Genomic DNA, 19,851 nt, shown 5'->3' with positions numbered 1-19,851 from the left:
AGACTTATAAAAAAAAATTTAAGTTTTTTTAGGTTGCAAAGAATATTAGGTTAGTGACTCATTTTAGAGAAAAAGATGCAGACAAATATTTTCTTCATTTTGAAAAAGTTGCTTAAAATTTGAAATGGCCAAGGGAGCATTGGACTCAAATTATTACAATGTCCAGCAATGGACATCGCTATAAACTGTCACACTGTATATATCGTAGCGATATGACTGAAAAATTGTTAAAGCTACGTTAAAAACCCAAATCACACACACACACACACACACACACACACACACACACACACACACACGCATGATCGTCTCTCGGAGAAAGGAATCTTGTATAGATTGGCGTTCTGTTAGAGTTTTAGTCATTTCCGGTAAACATGTCGGCCGGGTCGATTGAAATCCCATTGCGTGATACAGATGAAGTAAGTAGTTTAGACGTTATTTACAAATGGATTCTACAATTTTATCATAAACCATGACGTTTTAAAATTATCCATTCAATTTATATACGTTAAGAATGTACACCCTGTAATACCTTGTAGATTTTTTTGTACGTCTCATTGTCCGTTTTGTTTGTCACTTATTTTCGTTATTAAACTATTTATAAATACGAACTTTCCCAACACAAAAACTTGTAATTTTGGCATGATCGTCTCATTTTTTTTTTTTTAATTTTCCTCTATAAGTTACTTAATAAATGCTTATCTTCAGACTTTAGCAGCGCTTAATGTTTTTTTTTTCTTCTTTCTTTTTTTTTTTTTTTGCTAAATGGTTTCCTCACCTTGTTCTAGTGTTACCAATTTTCGGCCAATTTCATAACTCGTTCCCGCTGTTCTTTAGCAAAAGCAAATTATATTTAGTTGTTTACGCTTCTTCTGAGTCCCGAGAACATTGTGTTTCATTTCTCAAAATAAAAAGTTATATTATTCAAATGAGCGCTTTATTGTTGCACTAATTGATAAATGAAACAAACAATTCTTGTAAACCATCATTTTTTTTAAAACTGTGATAAATATGTGACTATAGTTATTAAAACTTAGGATTTTTATTGTTCTTTATTATTGTTTTATATATCTCTTACATCTGTTGTACCATCCATATGTATCATGCCATGTTAATATCATTATGCACTTGTATGCCCTAATTGAAAATCTGATATGTTGCTTAGGTGATTACAGTTTTAATGTTTGAGTAGTGTTTTCTTCAGCTTTTTGATAAAAAGGACCCATAGGGATACTTCATAAATTGTAGGGGTCCTGCTGAGCCTGTTCGAATATTGAATTATTTATAATAAATTTATTTCTTATGTCACCACACATATTGGATTTCTTCAGATTACTGAAAATAATGGCATACTAGTATTTCTCATAGCTACACAGTTATTGCTAACTGTCTTAACATGTTCTTATTAAATATCAGAATTTATACGGATAAGAATTGTAACAAGACCTACAAAGACTACATTATATGTACTTTCTTTTTAAATTGCTGCATTGTTGTAACAGAACATATCATTTTAAATATTTATTTTTGGCCTTTTTTAAGTCATTTTTTTAATTTTATTTTATGTTATTTACACTTGATCACCCAAATTATCACTCAGTTTCAGATGCTGAGGCAGTGTCCCAGCTGTCATAATTTATAATTTAAATTGACTGTTCTTGGAATTTAAATTAGGTTCCATGCTTGAGAATGAATCAGGAAAAATAGTCTATAAATATATATATATATATATATATATATATATATATATATATATATATATATATATATATATATATATATATATATATTTAAAATTTCAGGAACCATGCCACAGTCATATTATATTCGAATTCGTATGTGATCGCTTCCCCAAAATGATAGTTAATTTTGAATTAAAAATTCTCTAACCTGTATGAAAGTATTATTTGTATTAAAATATTAATTCTGCTTACTATTAGTAATCATTCTTCTATAGGAATTCAGGGATAGCACTTTCCATTCTGTCTGGTGTATATTTATAATTCTCTCCCTCTCTCATACAACCCCGCAATAACGCAAATTTGGATATAATGTGGTCATGACATGGCTCCTGAAATTTTGAATATTCATTCGCACATGAAAAAATATTTTTTGTTCAAAGTACGTGAAATAGTGTATTAAAAAGTAACTATCATTTCATTGAAGAGATCACGTATGAGAGAGTCATAGTGAGAGAGAATTATACTTGTATAATACAAATAATACTTTCATACAGGTTAGAGAATTTTTAATTCATACTCTACTTAGATTCGACCCCATGTCTGCGGGTAAACGGCACCCATTGCCATGCCTGTACACACAAGCCCATATTCCCTCACAACTAAGCACACATCACCAAAAAATGATGTTACCCAGTCGGTGTCATATGCACTCGTGTATAGCAGACACACTCACATGATGACCAAGTAATTAATTCTCATTTATCTACACAGTCATTCTGGATTCCTATGAAAGAAATCAAGGTATATAGAATTAATTATAGAGAATTATAAATATACACCAGACAGAACAAAAAGTACTATCCCTTAATTCCAATAGAAGAATGTTTGATAATAGTATGCATAATTATTATTTTAATCCAATATATATATATATATATATATATATATATATATATATATATATATATATATATATATATATATATATACAGTGCGACCCCGCGATAATGTGAATTCGGATATAATGCGGTCATGGCGTGGCTCCCAAAAGTTTAAATATTCATTCACACATGAAAAAATATTTTGTGTTCAAAGTACTTGAAATAGTGTATAAAAAATTAACTATCATTTTGGGAAAGAGATCACATATGAATTCATATATAATATGATTGTGGCATGGTTCCTGAAATTTTAAATACATGTACGTGTATTTTTCTCGTGCTGGGAATTTGTTCATTTTAAGTACGAGAAATAGTGTGTAAAACATTTATTATCATTTTGGTGAAGAGTTCGCATATGAATTTTAATATAATACGATCGTGGCGTAGCTTCTGAAATTTAACAATTTCACCAGGTTCTTGAAGTGTTTTGCCAAAATAAACATTATCGGAAATGTTACTTATTACTGATTCATGAGTAAAGGCAGTAAGTCGTTTTTGTGATTGTCTTCAATTAATTCTGTATACTATTGTCGCTCAAACAATAGCCACATCTGTTTCTTCTTTAACCCTTTACCTCGTGCAAACGTCTTTTGACACCTTTACTCCATTTGCATGGAAGTGCCTTTGGACGCCTCTACTTCATTCACATGAAAGCGCCTTTTGACGCCTCTACTCCATTCGCATGGAAGCGCCTTTTGACGCCTGCTGTAAACAGTAGCCATTTTTAGCTGGTTTTCATAGCACCATCTTCAGGGAAAACCCCCTATTAGATACCTCATTCATTGCTGTGAATGACCATTGCATCCGATCATGTGGTCGCTGTTTATGCTCTGGTCGAAAACTGCTATTTAAAGTAACTGGGTCGTATTCTCCACTCTCCAAAATGGAGGTCACGGATTTTGCTCAGTACTTTTCATGATTAGAATCACAACTATGAAAACTTCATTAACTTAGGTAAAGGCTCTGATATTGATGTAGGCAGCAATTAGTTTTTATAAATTATCAAATTCAGATGACTTAGTGATGTAGATGCAAAGAACTTGTAAATTTTGAGTATGAGAAATGGCAGCAATGGTTGGTCACGCGGTTTCACTGACTTGACGGCGAAAGAGTTCTCAAGATTTTAAAGCACATAAAAAATTATTCCATTAAAAATAATTACACAGCTATAATGATTGGACTTTACTCCAAAATTTTTCTATACATAATAGATGTGTACCAAAAATGTAAAATGGTTAAAATTGCTGTTAAACATAACATACACTACACTGCTTAACAGATAACCCTTTACCTTATAGAGCATAATTACAACATGCACCGCGCTATAAATAGAACACCTGTTACCTATTCGACTCCATATGCATAGGCCTGCCTGTTAACTGTTAAGCAGTGTATTGTATGTTACGTTTAACAGCAACTTGTTATTAATTACCTACTTTAAAAATATTTTACCATTATGGAAAGGCAAGTTCACTAATGCAAGTCGTTCTCTGCACTTTGTGCAATGATTAGTATAGGAATTTTCACACGTTTGTTTCGATATTCACAAAGTCTGAAGTTAAATTTATATGCACGCTCAAAGCATGTGTTGATTGTTAATTATTTTTGCTGTAGTTGTTGAAACAAATAGGTGTACAAGTGTTAATTATTGGAAATTTACAATTGATAAATGTACACGGAGATGCATATGAGAAAATTTTAGCAGTATGAAATTTGTTCAGATACCGTTCATAGACCCTGGAATGTAATGAACCGCACACATGGTTCGGTTTTCTTAACCTAATTTTGCTGTTAATTTTTCTCACTGAATTCAGACATAATGATCTGCGACAAAATTATTTAATAGTTTAAATATGTATGCAATTTTTGCAATGGAATTACATGTATTATGGATTAATTGCAAGCCCCGATGGTTCGATATAAGATGCAAGTAAATGGTATTAATACTCTGTTCATGCTATATATTAGATGTTGAATTCAGACACAATGATCTGGGAAAAAATGATTGAATATTGTAAATTTGTGTGTAATTTTTCAATGGAATTACGTGCATTATGGATGAACTGCATGCCACGACGGCACAATAATAAACTGTGTTGGTACCCTATTCATCATATACATTAGACATGAATAATGTATATGTGCCAATGTTCTCTGAAAAAAGTACATACTGTAAAAAGAACCATTAACCAAGAACCATTAATGTGATCCAATTTTTTTTAACCCCAATTATCATGTTACAGCGGGGTTCCACTGTATGTGTATATATATATATATATATATATATATATATATATATATATATATATATATATATATATATATATATATATATAAAATTATCATAGAGATGCTTAAGGTAACTTAAACAAGATCAAGTTATTACTTTGTGAATATTTTTAGGTAGATTGCTTGTTGATGTAAAAACATTTATTTTATATTTCAACCAGTAACTGTAGGCAGAATGAACATTTTCCTCAATATGTCACTTATGTGTATGGTATCCTTTGCAGAAATAAAGTAATTTTGATGAAGGGAACTTGGTGAATTTAATATATGCCTAAAGTTTAAAAACAGCCCATCCAGTCATGGCAAGAAACTAGCAATAACTAATTTAATTACAAAATTCCTACTTGCAATGCAAGATAAAGATTGTTCTTGGTTACCATGGCATCTTACTTTTGCATCCATATGTGATGATTGAGTCTCCTAATGGCTAAGACTAGATTTTGCACCAGATCTGATTGGCTGTTAGTTATTACAAGCCTTCACAGGAATCTGATATTCTTTATTTAGAATGAGCCTGCAATTCAACATTACTCTTAGTAAATGTACAAAACCCATGGTATTTATCACAGTAATGTTAAATTTTAGGCAAGATGGAAGCTTTGACTCCTATGCTCGAATGGAGAAGTATTTGACTGGAACATACCACAAATGTCAGTGTACTAGCTGATTTATGACTACTAAAACTTACCTGGGACTTGAAATGAAACTAGTCCTCTCGGCTAATGAACAAATACATCAGACATCTGTCACTGCATAGTAATTGCATTTGTTTTACACCATCAGTTGTATATGTACCACATTAATTGACATACATTTTAAGCATTCAGTGTATCCCCCAGGGCTGTTGTTGTTGTTGTAGGGTTTAACGCCATTTTTCAGCACACGATAGGCTATACATGGCGGCCAGTATTAATGGTGGAGGAAGAACCTGGGAAAACCCCAGAAAGAACCCCCGACCCACGAGAAGCTACTGGCAAGCTTTCTCACATACCCACACTGGCTGAATCCGAGACTCGAACCTACGCAGACAGAGGTGAGATGGCAGTGATCCGTAACGGAGAGCGCTTTAGACCACTCAGCCACTCAGGGCCCCTTCCCCCAGGGCTGTAAAATTGATTGAGGGTAAAAAAAACCTTGGTGTCAGAACTGGTAGTCAAATAACAAATGTGGGGGTCCAAAATGTAATGACAAATTTTCATATGATCCATACTTTTTCAGCTTGAAATAGGATATTGCAACTTGCACAACATTCTCTCTCTCTCTCTCTAAAAATACAAATAAACCATCATGCACAATTAACACACAAATGCATTGTTCATTCCAAGAATAATTGTATTAATTCATTTTCCTTTTAGTTTAAAGTCATACTTTTAACAGTCTCCTTATAATCTTTTTGTAACAATATTATTAACATATAAGCCAGTACGAAAAGCCCAATGAATCTTTTTAACCAAATGGCAGTTAATTTACTGCCTGTCTTAAAATGTGTACTATCATTTGTTTCATTGTACTTCATCCTAGAACACATTTATCCAAAAATCAAAGAGGCTCATGATTCATCTTCTCTTTAATAAGTTACACTTGTACTTTAAATCTTTTATTGCAGAAAAAGTAAAAATCCAACATAATCTGCACTAACCACCTGACACATTTGTCTCTGCAAGTTTACTAATATCTTAGTAATCAGAGAATGTCTTGGGTGATAATGTGTTCTCCAGATATCTTGTGGCAAACAAGGGCAGATTTTTTAAAACTCTTAAACCCTATCACAAAAGGATTCTTCACTTTTGCAGTCTTTGCAATCATGCGATCAGGATTCACATTGGTAATCCCAATGGATGTGCTGTATTCCAGTCAAGGGAATCATATTCTCCATTTTTCATTAAAGTTAGATCCACATTTACTTTATTGTATTATGCTTCTTTCAGTTTCTTGGCTAATGATTCTTAGTGCATGCCATTTTAATCTGGAGATAATTTTCTAGTGCAACAAGCACTAAGATTAAACATCTGAACGATATCTTGCTGAGCTCAATGGAAATTGAGTGAGAGCTCACGAGATTAAGGGAGCTACTCCATCATAACATTGCCTATGCTTGTCTGGTTCCCTATTTTGTATGTTCCATATAGCAGAGTGCAAAGCAGAGAGTGTAGGAAACAGGGAACCAGATTATGCCGATGCTTAAAGTATACACGATGCCATCCCTCATCCAAAGCATTGGACATTAAATAAATCCTGATTGCATTATGCAAATCCTTTGCATCAAAAAAATGCAAGGCAACAAAATGTGTGCACCAGTTTTCTCCAGCATGCATCCCTGATGTTCATAAAGGGAAACACTGTCATTATAAATGAAGAGATTCATTTGTTCTTTATAGATTTATCAAAGCACAAAGTAATCTTAATCAGTGAGAAGCTTCTTATGCCTCAGTGACTCTGCTCATAAATGATGCATATAACTATTTTCTGTAGTCTTTTTCCATTAATTGCCAATGCTGAGGTTTGCCCTTTCAAATTGTTCTGTGCTAAAACACAAAAGGGTATAACCTTAAGAAAAAACTCTTCCAATGACAGCTCTATTTATCAGCACACCACTTGTCATATTTTGTTGAAAAGTTGCCCTTGAAATTGAAAGTAATTGGTCTATTATAATTTGCTTATTTTAGGTTATAGAGTTAGACTTGGATCAGCTACCTGAAGGAGATGAAGTCCTCAGCATTTTACGACAAGAAGTGGCCCCACTCCATATATGGGTCACGCTGGCTGTAAGTTTATATCATTTTATAACTTTTAAAGAATAATTTGGTAATAAACATCTTGTAAATTACAAAAATGTTTCAGTGCACAAAAAGTCAGAATGCCATACACTTGAGTCCCCTCTGATAACAGATTGGACCCCTCCTATGTTGTAAGTGAGAGTGCCTGTTGGGCTTATAGAAAAGAAAATGTAATTTGCTGGGCAAACTTTAATGTGCTGATGAAATGTGGAAAATTATTTTCAAAATGTTAAAAGTTTAGTAAATTATTATCAAATATCCTCGTGTATGCCCCTTACCCTTATGAAGATCATCTGCTTATCATATTTCTATCAAAAGCTGCAAACTTTTTGTTGAAAGCAAAATATGTTATTTATGTGGGTTACTGTAACTTGGGATCTCATGGCTTTAGCATGTGATTCTAAAATACCGTTCGCTTATTTATGTGCGAGAAATCAGCTAGAACCAGTCTAGTGGGTACCAGAACTGTTACAATAGTTGTTGCAACCAGTGCATTGATGCGTGGCTGCATAATGCAACTGAAGTTAGCGTGTGTACACAAGATGTTAATTGATTTATTGATGCAATCTGGAGAATTTAAGCCAAATGCGGGATGATTTTTTTAAATGTATTATAAGTAATAAAGGGATGAAATGTGGTAATGTTGGCTTTTGAGTAATTGATTAAAAACCGAATACCCTTTGGTTAAGTTGAGATGAAAAGGAAAACCCAACAAAACATTTTGGCAAAACCACGTATTTTTGTATGGTCTTGTTTAAGTGCTATTGTACTGTTCAAGTTTCAAGTTAAAGTTTAATGACAAATAATTCAACTGTCCCTTGCTCATGCTTATACTAGTGTAATGAAACACCGGTTAAACATACTAAGTTGCACCTATAAGTAACAAAAGTATAAAGAGAAACTTTAAATCAAGACACGCTTCAGCTGCTAATGAATACTGTTAATCCTCTGAGTAAGACAGACGTTGTTAAAGCAATTAGATGACGGCTGACTTCAGGACCATGAGGAAAACATTGCTTTATGTGAAATATGTTTTGAGATCCAAGTAAACACAAGTCAGTTTTAAATGATTTTGTTTTTATCTTGTCATATTTGAAGTGTAGCAATCATGTTTTGTGACAAATAATACTTCAGAAGGGTCAATTTTGGGCATATGAAAATTGGAGCCCAGGCCTGTGGAATTGGAGTCAGGGCTGTTTTTTTTAGTCACCAGCCATGGGCCTGTACCCAAAACATATATTTTTAAGTACTGTGCTTGCAAGCATAAAGTGTTTGGTAACATACAGAGCAAACTGGATTTGTTAAAACATCATTTAGAGTGTATACTGAATTTGTACATAGACCTCTCTTTTGATAAATCATGTACAGCCAGGTTTGAAAGCATAGATTGCAGCATAAATAAGGCTAAGACTTACTGAGGGACTGTGTGTGTTTGTGTGTGTGGGGTAAGTGGTTGAATACTTGTTTAATAATATTTTTGGCAAATTATTGTCAGTAAATATTTATTTTTAATGAAGTTCTTTACTTTTCTGTACAAATTATCTTTATTTTCATTATATCCAACCTCTGTTAGATTGTTTTACACAATATGCCTGAGTGGCTTCAACACACAATACATGTGTTCCAGTGAAAACATTGTGTATTAATTCACTGCGTGTAAATGTGGATACATGCTAGTGTTCTATTCGATTCAAAATAAAACAGGATTTTTCAGAACTGCAAACAAAGATTAGCATTTATTTAGAAAAACAAAAACATTAAAACTTCATTAATTTTGTTGTCATACATGTATTTATAATAAAGTATCATTAAAATTTTTCTTTCAAATGATGCCACTAAAACACTTGTGTCTTCCTTAGTACTTTCAAGACTGGACTATTGTGATTCACTTCTGTGTGGTTCATCTCAGTATCTACTACAGAAACTTCAGAAAGTTTAAAACACAGCTGCTTAGATTATCCTTCGAGTATGAATAACTGAGCATACCTCCCCAATTCTCTATAACCTCCATTGGCTTCCTGTCTGATCCAGAATCCAACTCAAAATCTGTTTGCTATGCTACATTTTGTTGACTGGCTCCAGTCTAATATATCTGTCTGACCTCACCCATGTTGCACAACCCATCTAGTCATATAGACAATGTTCTTTTGCATACCAGGGCACAGCTACTTGAGAAAAGAATTGCCCGTTGATCTTAGACACAAGGACACTGTGATCTCATTCAAGTGCTCATAAAACTCCTATTTCGACTTCAAGAACAAACTTTAAGTTCACTATAAACTTTGGAACTTGCTTCTCCATAGTGAACCCTATCTGTGAAACTAAGCTTGACATGCACCTAATAGGCCTTTTGCTTCCTTTGCTATTATTGATCACATCTGCTAAGGAGTATGACAAACCACTGATTAATGTTCGATGCTTTATATACGTTACAGTATTCAAATATTTGCTTGAAATGAGTTAACTTAGCACATGACCACTAGCTGATATGTATTTAGGATTTGTGTCCTTTTAATTACCCATTTACTTGATTTCATTTAGAGACTAATTAATGTGATGATGCAATACAGGTAAACATTTAATTGCTTGTAACAATGCAACCAATACTACCAAAAGGGCGTAGCATATGTATGATGATTACTTTGATGTTGTTGCTGTTTTGGGGGTTTAGTGTCATTTTCCAGCACATGGTGGCCATTATAACTGGTGGAGGGAGAGCCTGGGAAAACTCTTACTGACCCATGAGAAGCTACTAGCAAGCTTTCTCATGTACCCACGTCGGTCAAGCCTGACACTCAAAACACATGTGGACAGAAGAGAGGTAGTATAGATCTGTAAAGATGAACAATGTAGACCACTTGGCTGTATTGTGTTTTAGTGTATTGAGAAGTTATTTTCTCACCCATTTAATAAAATAAATTAGCAGATTTGGTAAAATTACATATTTTCTTCAAATATGTTAGCTGATAATAACTTAGGACAAATACTATGACCATGCAAATCCATTCCTCCCAGATGAAAACTTTTAGCTAAAAAGCTAAAGGTTATCTGTCCATTAGGTAGCAGTTAAAACAGTCTTCCCTTGATAATGAGATCCCATGAATTCTTGAGTTCCTACTGGAGCAGAAGACATACTTTCTATATGGATATAACTGAAGGAAGGCTGGAAGGGTGTATGTGTATTATGTTTGGGTAAGTATTATTGAAGAAAAGTATTTTACTGGAAAAATTGGTTTCTTCTTAAATTGATCATGATACCTTAGGAAAATAGGTAAGAGATGGAGGGAGATACTCTCCCTTATCTCAGACAGACCATCTAAGTCCCCGAAGATATGTGAGAGAGTTTCTAGCTAAACTGAAAATTAGACTCCATATATTGGGTAGCAGCTTCAAATCCAGCAGAAGTCATGATGTAAGCTTCCAAATGAAGCTGTCAAATGACCCGGAAAGGTAACTTTCTGCACCACACCTATAGGGTCACACTAGATTGAGATGAGCCATTTAAGATGAAAGATCACTGAAATAAAAACTGGAGAAGTGTACTTGGAGCTCCATTAATAATAACAAACAGTTTCACTCATATGCAATGTTTGTGGCAACTCATTATGTGGAGTTATTCCCAGTATAAGGAATGAATGAACCACTTTATCCAGGATGAAAGTGTGTTATATATCGTCCTTTTCCTCTGGGAGGGGTTGGAAAAGGCATGATCTCCCACAACACAGTGAAAGTATGGGCCATCATGGGTGATACTGATCATCTTGTTGAAACTGCATGTAAACAGGTCCGCTAATACGGCTTGTATTCCCCAATTCTGCCTGCTGTTTGACGGTGCAATTTGGAGGCAGGTCTAATATGAGAGGTGAACCATTGAAGCTCTTGAGAGGTTCAAATGGTGTCTTGTTCACCCATGATAGATTTCACTTAGGGAAAGGATTCAGCATCATTGGAAATGTGTTATAAAAATTGGACAGAAGAATAGATAGGTCTTTGTTTTGTCTGATATCATCTCTTCCATGTGGCGCAGTGTACCAGTTATCATGGAACAGTAGATTTTGATTGTGATTGGTCCTAACCGTTTCTTCTTGAAGAGTCATTCAAAGTTAGATATTTAGGTACGGTTGCCTTCAGTGGTACATGTATAAGTGTTCATGTGTACACCACTTTGAGAATACATGTATATTCTGTTGCCTTTACAGCGGAGAGTCATCTCGCTTGAGGGATTTTTCAACCACAGGTTGTAAGAAGTTTATGTTCCTGAGTGTATATTTTAATAAGCTGCAGATGTGTAGGTTTAGGAACTCTCTGCCAGGATGAAAAAACCTGTTGTGCTTTCTTGAGCAGATGAGGGAATATCTCAAATTCCTGGTGATTCATGTTGTGAGATTGGTGAGGTTGATTCAAGATTTCCCATTGAGTGGAGTAAGAATGGAGTAATCAGGATGAGGAAATACTCAGATTCTTTTGCTTCCTGTATCACCTTTGGAACCTGAGGTGTGTCAGACAATGAGTCCACCAATACATTAGCCGGCTTAGGATATATCAAACTTGGACACGGATTTATTGAGGAAATCATTTTGGTTGTCATTCCAGTCTTGCCTATGGTCTAAATCTGTAAGGCAGAAATAGAGCAAACAATTTTTACATAAGTTTGCAAAGCCATAGCACTGAAAGGTCAGAAACTTTGTCATCAATGAAAGAAAGAACATATAATTTGGAAGTTTATAGATGGAGTATACTTCACGTTAAACATGAAACTGCAACTTCTTTTAAGGTAGAAAATTTCCAAACTGCTTTTATAGATTTTGTGAGACCTCTAAGTCTGTTGAGAGTGTGCTACTCAGCACACGTGGAAGTAGTAATTGAAGAATTCACAGGATTTGGTGCCAATCCTGGGTGGATTTGCAAAGCAGTAGTAGTTCTCTTTAGATATTATGGTCAGGTAACATAGCTGAAGTGAAGAAGAAATTGGTCTCCATGGTGACTTGTAGCTTGTTTGCAGATTTTTGTCAACCTGACCATTTTAAAGAGAAGATTAGATGATAACGGTTGTGAGCGTTGCTTGGCCTTATAATGGTCTTAAAAGAGGTGGAGGTTGAGAGCACAGGATCTCAGTCCATCAGTGTTGATTTGTAGGTGCCGTTGCAGTAGAGAGGGCAATAATTTTTGCCAGCATTTCTCTCCACAAGAGCCTCAGCATCTCAAAACATGACATCAGTGCCTCCCATACAGCAGGTCCCAATAGGGGGAAGGCACCAATTGTTTGCTGTAGAATGGAATAATATATGCCACAATGACCCATGGACCTGAATATTGGTTTCCTAGGGACTCACTTTCAGCACACCTCCTCCTTTGTCCAGGGTTCCCTCATCTACAAGCACATCACTTTTTGCTGTGTCATCAACCTAGGTGCACTCAGTCAATTCATTTGTGCCCTTTGGTTCATTATGGAAACACCATAATGAGTCCTAACTGCCATCCAGGAGGCAGACTAGACAATTTTTGTGGACTTGCAATATATGTATCTTTCACATCCCCATTCACATGTCTTACAGGAAGTTCTGGCAAAATTCACCTGCAGTGACACCATTGAACATTTCAGGGCAGTCCCTGTTAGACTCTACATCAGCCCCTGGGATGTTCACTCAGTTGATGGACCAGGAAAATGGCCCATATCTTGGCCACCTCCATTGCAGCCTATAGTTTCCTTGTCAAAAAAGACAAATCTGACTTGTACCATCTCAACATTTTGTTCATCTAGGTATTTAGTTCAACACTCAAGTAAATAGAGGGGCCCTGAGTGGCCGAGTGGTCTAAAGTGCTCTCCATTATGGATCACTGCCATCTCACCTGTCTGCATGGATTTGAGTCTCGGATTCAGCCAATGTGGGTATGTGAGAAAGCTTGCCAGTAGCTTCTCGTGGGTCGGTGGTTCTTTCCGGGGTTTTCCCAGGTTCTTCCTCCACCATTAATACTGGCCGCCATGTATAGCCTATCATTTGCTGATAAATGTCGTTAAATCCTACAACAACAACATCAAGTAAATAGAGTATGTCTCCCTCAGGAATGAGCTCTGAAAATCATTACAATGGAGGCTCCCTTGATTATATGGGATAATCGACTCACCTGAGAATTCCATTGCCTGCTAGGCTGCTCATTGTGGACAGACCTCTTAGTCTTAGATCCCCTATTTATGTGCCCATTATGAATAATTCTTTTCTTCTGAAGAATCTCATGGGGAGACAATATTGTAACCCTGACTGGCATTTCCTTGTCTCTATGTAAACCCCAACATCTAACAGTCTTCAAGACAATCTATCAGAAATTATAATTTCTTCTGAAAATATATGAATTTCATATTGTTGATTCTAAATTTCCAGGCATTAATTGTTGTTTTTGAAGATAAAACAAGTGATATATCAAGGTATCATTTACCATTTTATTTCACATTATAAGCAAGTTCACGAGTTGTCAAGGGAGAGGTGTATATTTATATTATCATTTACCATGAGTATATCATTAATATGCTGAATGTACATGTACATGTATTTACAATTACAGATATCACAAATATGCTGAATGTATAGTTATTTGCTCTTACAGTTATGTCATGAATATGCTGAGTGTACAAATATTTGCTGTTACAGTTACATCATGAATATGCTGCATGTACAAGTATTTGTTATTACAGTTATGTCATGAATATGCTGCATGTACAAGTATTTGCTATTACAGTTACATCATGAATATGCTGAGTGTACAAGTATTTGCTATTACAGTTAGGTCATGAATATGCTGCATGTACAAGTATTTGCTATTACATTTATGTGATGAATATGCTGCATGTACAAGTATTTGCTATTACAGTTATGTCATGAATATGCTGCATGTACAAGTATTTATTACAGTTACATCATGAATATGCTGCATGTACAAGTATTTGTTATTACAGTTATGTCATGAATATGCTGAGTGTACAAGTATTTGCTATTACAGTTACATCATGAGTATGCTGAGTGTACAAGTATTTGCTATTACATTTATGTCATGAATATGCGGCATGTACAAGTATTTGTTATTACATTTACGTGATGAATATGCTGCATATACAAGTATTTGTTATTACAGTTATGTCATGAATATGCTGCATGTACAAGTATTTATTACAGTTACATCATGAATATGCTGCATGTACAAGTATTTGTTATTACAGTTACATCATGAATATGCTGAGTGTACAAGTATTTGCTATTACAGTTACATCATGAATATGCTGAGTGTACAAGTATTTGCTATTACATTTATGTCATGAATATGCTGCATGTACAAGTATTTGTTATTACATTTACGTGATGAATATGCTGCATATACAAGTATTTGTTATTACAGTTATGTCATGAATATGCTGCATGTACAAGTATTTGTTATTACAGTTACATCATGAATATGCTGCATGTACAAGTATTTGTTATTACAGTTATGTCATGAATATGCTGAGTGTACAAGTATTTGCTATTACAGTTATGTCATGAATATGCTGTATGTACAAGTATTTGCTATTACAGTTGTCATGAATATGCTGCATGTACAAGTATTTGCTATTACATTTATGTCATGAATATGCTGCATGTACAAGTATTTGTTATTACAGTTATGTCATGAATATACTGAGTGTACAAGTATTTGTTATTACATTTATGTCATGAATATGCTGTATGTACAAGTATTTGCTATTACAGTTATGTCATGGATATGTTGCATGTACAAGTATTTGCTATTACATGTATGTCATGAATATGCTGAGTGTACAAGTATTTGCTATTACAGTTTTTTCATGAATATGCTGCATGTACAAGTATTTGCTATTACTTTTATGTCATGAATATGCTGAGTGTACAAGATTTACAATGTCACCAATGTGCAGAGTGTTCACATATATTTGCCATTCTCCAGTAATTGTGTCACAAATATGCAGAATGTATTAGTATTTGTTATTATAATATTATGATTTACAGTATATTACCAAAATTATATATGTAAAGTCTAGTCTGGTTTTTCTGAAACAAACCATCCCATTTCAGTCAGCATTTCAAGAAAACACTGTGCTTTGTACTCAATTGTTTGTGATAGTGGAGAATTTTTTTTATACATATGGTTAATAATAAATATTTTCCATAGCAATTGATAATTGTTCTGTATTCTTTGTACTTAAATTTGTTGAAGAAAACATTGTTAGCATGAAGAAGCAAACATACTTGATCTGGAGAAATCAAATTTGGTAGTTGTACTTATTTGCAGATGACTAGATTTTAGACTATTATCGTGGATTTTCAGTTTATTTATAAATTACTTTAGTTTTGGACTTGTATTATTTTGACTAAAACATTGCTGGCCTGATTAGCTAAAATCTGATTTAGTTAGACAAATGAAATTTGATTCACTTGGTTTTCAGGCCATTATAAAATGTTTTCAATTATTTACATGTTTTTGAATTTTTTTGAATGTAGACTTTTAATTAGCAAAAACTTTTTTAGTGCTTTTAAACATAAACCACTTAATATAGACCAATGTTTCCCAACCTTTTTTGTCTGTGACCCTAAAAAATATTTTTTCTGAGCCTTATGAACCTGTTTCCACATTTTGGTAAGTTTTGCCACACTAAAAAAAAATACAATCCAGGCAACATGCTGAAACCCTTAAAAAAATGTCCTCGTGACCCTGATTTGTGTTGCGATATGGGAGGTGGGAATCACTAATATAGACAGATGAAATTTGGTTTACATATCTGCATGCATGTGTTGATGATATTAGATTTTCAGACCATTATAAAACTTTTTGGTCTGCAGAACAGTCTGCCAACAACATTACAGTCCTGGGGGATAAGTATTTTGCCAGCATTATGTCTAAAAACATTTAATTCATTTATTGTTTTTTTTGCAGCTTGAGTACTACAAGCAAGGCTATATGGATGACTTTGTCAAGATACTGGATGCCTCCCAGACTGATGCTGGTGTGGATTATAAAAGTGTTGATAAGGATCAAATGAGAGCGCTTGACACGTTGGCTGCATACTATGTACAAAAAGCCCACAAGGAGAAAAATAAAGACAAGAAGAGGGAACTTTTCACACAGGCCACACTTCTGTACACCACTGCAGATAGGATCATTATGTATGACTTGGTATGTTGCTGAGTTTGTTGTTGTTGTTGTTGTTGTATGTTTTAACGCCATTTTTCAGCACAAGATAGGCTATACATGGCGGCCAGTATTAATGGTGGAGGAAGAACCCAGGAAATCCCCGGAAAGAACCACCGACCCTCGAGAAGCTACTGGCAAGCTTTCTCACATACCCACATTGGCCGAATCCGAGACTCGAACCTACGCAGACAGAGGTGAGATGGCAGTGATCCGTAACGGAGAGCGCTTTAGACCACTCGGCCACTCGGGGCCCCTGCTGAGTTTGACATGAACATCAGTTTAATGCTGCAAAATGTGTTGCTTGTTTGTCATAGGAGAAAACTGTCATAATACAACACAATAATCTTATGTTTTCTACTTGTGCAGGTGTGAGAGAACTTTTTCTAGGGTACTCAGTAAACCAAAACCAAGTGTTTTTCAGCTATCACATTCCTGATATAGTGTATAGAAATTACATCTGAAAACAAATTTAAGGCATAAAATTAGTACTGAAACAACTAACACATCACCATATGTCAGTCAAGCTTAACATGTGCACATACATGTTGAAACTTACAAATACTATTGCTGACAAAGATGTATGATATACAAAATTCTATATTTTGCTAGCAATTTTTGAAGGAAATTAATGCCTATGTAATGACAAACATAAAGAAATACACAAATTAATGCGTGTGTAGTGACAGACCTAAAGAAATATACAACCAAATATCTATGTAATGACAGACATAAAGAAATATACAACCAAATATCTGTGTAATGACAGACATAAAGAAATATACAACCTAATGCCTATGTAATGACAGACATAAATATACAACCTGTTGTTGTTGTTGTTGTTGTAGGGTTTGATGCCATTTTTCAGCACACGATAGGCTATACATGGCAGCCAGTATTAATGATGGAGGAAGAACCCGGGAAAACCCCGGAAAGAACCACAGACCCACGAGAAGCTACTGGCAAGCTTTCTCACATATCCACATTAGCCAAATCCGAGACTCGAACCCAAGCAGACAGAGGTGAGATGGCAGTGATCTGTAACGAAGAGCACTTTAGACCACTCGGGGCCCCTAAATATACAACCTAATGCCTGTGTAGTGACAGACATAAAGAAATGAATGTTGCAACCTGTGTAGTGACAGACATAAAGAAATATACAACTTTATGCCTATATAATGACAGACAAAAAGAAATATACAACCTAATGCCTGTGTAGTGACAGACATAAAGATATATGCAACCTAATGCCTGCATAGTGACAGACATAAAAAAATATACAACTTTATGCCTATGTAATGACAGACCTAAAGAAATATACAACCTAATGCCTGTGTAATGTAGACATAAAGAAATATACAAATTAATACTTGCATGACATATTGATATGAAGTATTTCACTTCCAGTTTTGAAATGCTATGAAAAACCCTGTATGTCAGTCTCCCATGTGTACTTCAATTTCAGAATCACTTGCTTGGCAGAGCATATTTCTGTCTGATGGAGGGAGATAAAATGGAGCAGGCAGATGCACAATTCAACTTTGTTCTTGGACAGGTTTGTATCATTTTCAGTTAAAATTTTATTTACATTTTGCTGGTTATACAGTAGGCTTTTACCAGTCGTATTAGATAGCTCTCAGTAATGACAAACCCTTTTTCTCAAGCCTGCAGAAGCTGTGCTGAAAACATAATCGGTAGCTTATCTAATTATATAATCAACCACTGTACAGATGGGTTATTTATCAGGCAAGTTGACTTGATGAAACAGGATTAATTTAAGTAAATTACTACTGACCTTAATTGTTTTATTCTAAAGTTATTCAGCTACCTGGAAAAGTCAGCCATGTGCAAAGCTCTTGTTCTGAGTTGACTGTATCAGAAGTTCTGGAATTTTGTGCATAAGGAACTATTGGGTGACAAATATACAAACAAGTGAACCTCCTGCATGGGAGGATTTTTTCCCAACTTTAAGCGTATCTCCTGTCACTCACTTAAATCTCCAGCAAACATGAAATATTTTGTGACAGCTTAATTTTTTCCATTTTGTTTTGTCATGTTCTTGGTTGATTGTAGTAAATTTTGTTAAAAGTGCTTGTGATCACATGACTGAACTGGCTTAAATAGGGCAAGACAGTGTAGTTGCTAATTTCACTCTTTGATCCTGTTGGGATGGTCGTTTGTCTAGATGTCTAAACATGCCAGTGTCAAAACACCAAGTTCCAAGCAACCAAAATATCACAAAATCCAGTGATTTTTGGAAATGGGAGTTTCATTTCATACAATAATATTTAAAGGGACATTCAGCTCTTCCAGTAAAGTTTATTTTTAAAGTCTGAAAGAAGGTGACACCTTATAGGATGCAGATGTCTAGATGTCCCCGATCCCAAACCAGTTTTGTTATCTTGTAACTCATAAGAGGGAAATGATCTTATTGATTAATTTTTTTCAGCTGATCACAGTGTCTTGTTAGCGAGAAGTTTATATACCCCAAGCCACCCGAGCAGTCACATTTTCCATTATATATATTGTCATGACCTATTGTTGTATCCAGTGTACTTATTTTCATACTACATTGATGCAGCAGGGTTTCGAATGACAAAATTGTCATGTGTCCGGGATTTTGGATTAAGTAGCAGTAGAAACATAAAATAAGAAATATTTTTGTGTAAAAATTAGGGGGTATTTACAAAGTGGCTAGAAAGATATATATATATATATATATATATATATATATATATATATATATATATATATATATATATATATATATATATATACACACATTAACTACATGTGCTTTGTATTCTATATATTTTAGATAAACACACATTACACTTGTATTGCTAAATGTTAACTCATGGTATTATATAGGTTTGCTATTTTTACGTTAGCCATTTTATCATGTTTATGTAATACCAATGCTGGAGAGATTGTCCATAGAATTAATAAATGGGCAAATTGTCATGT

General features: G+C 34.5%; 1 protein-coding gene across 1 annotated transcript in view; it reads left to right on the top strand.

Moving 5' to 3' along the window:
* Positions 1 to 346: 346 nt before the first annotated feature.
* Positions 347 to 19,851, top strand: part of LOC149787829 (RNA polymerase-associated protein CTR9 homolog) — a 197,953-nt gene continuing 178,448 nt past the window's right edge. The window contains exons 1-4 of the mRNA XM_089974051.1: positions 347 to 419; positions 7,579 to 7,677; positions 16,630 to 16,869; positions 18,350 to 18,439. Coding sequence (XP_089830177.1) covers positions 375 to 419; positions 7,579 to 7,677; positions 16,630 to 16,869; positions 18,350 to 18,439 — 474 coding nt within the window. The 5' untranslated portion in view covers positions 347 to 374. The remainder of the gene's footprint in view (positions 420 to 7,578; positions 7,678 to 16,629; positions 16,870 to 18,349; positions 18,440 to 19,851) is intronic.

Source organism: Sinohyriopsis cumingii, chromosome 11 (assembly GCF_028554795.1).
Source record: "Sinohyriopsis cumingii isolate HCF-2022 chromosome 11, ASM2855479v2, whole genome shotgun sequence".
Lineage (NCBI taxonomy): Eukaryota > Metazoa > Mollusca > Bivalvia > Unionida > Unionidae > Sinohyriopsis > Sinohyriopsis cumingii.
This window is presented reverse-complemented; position numbering and strand designations above follow the sequence as displayed.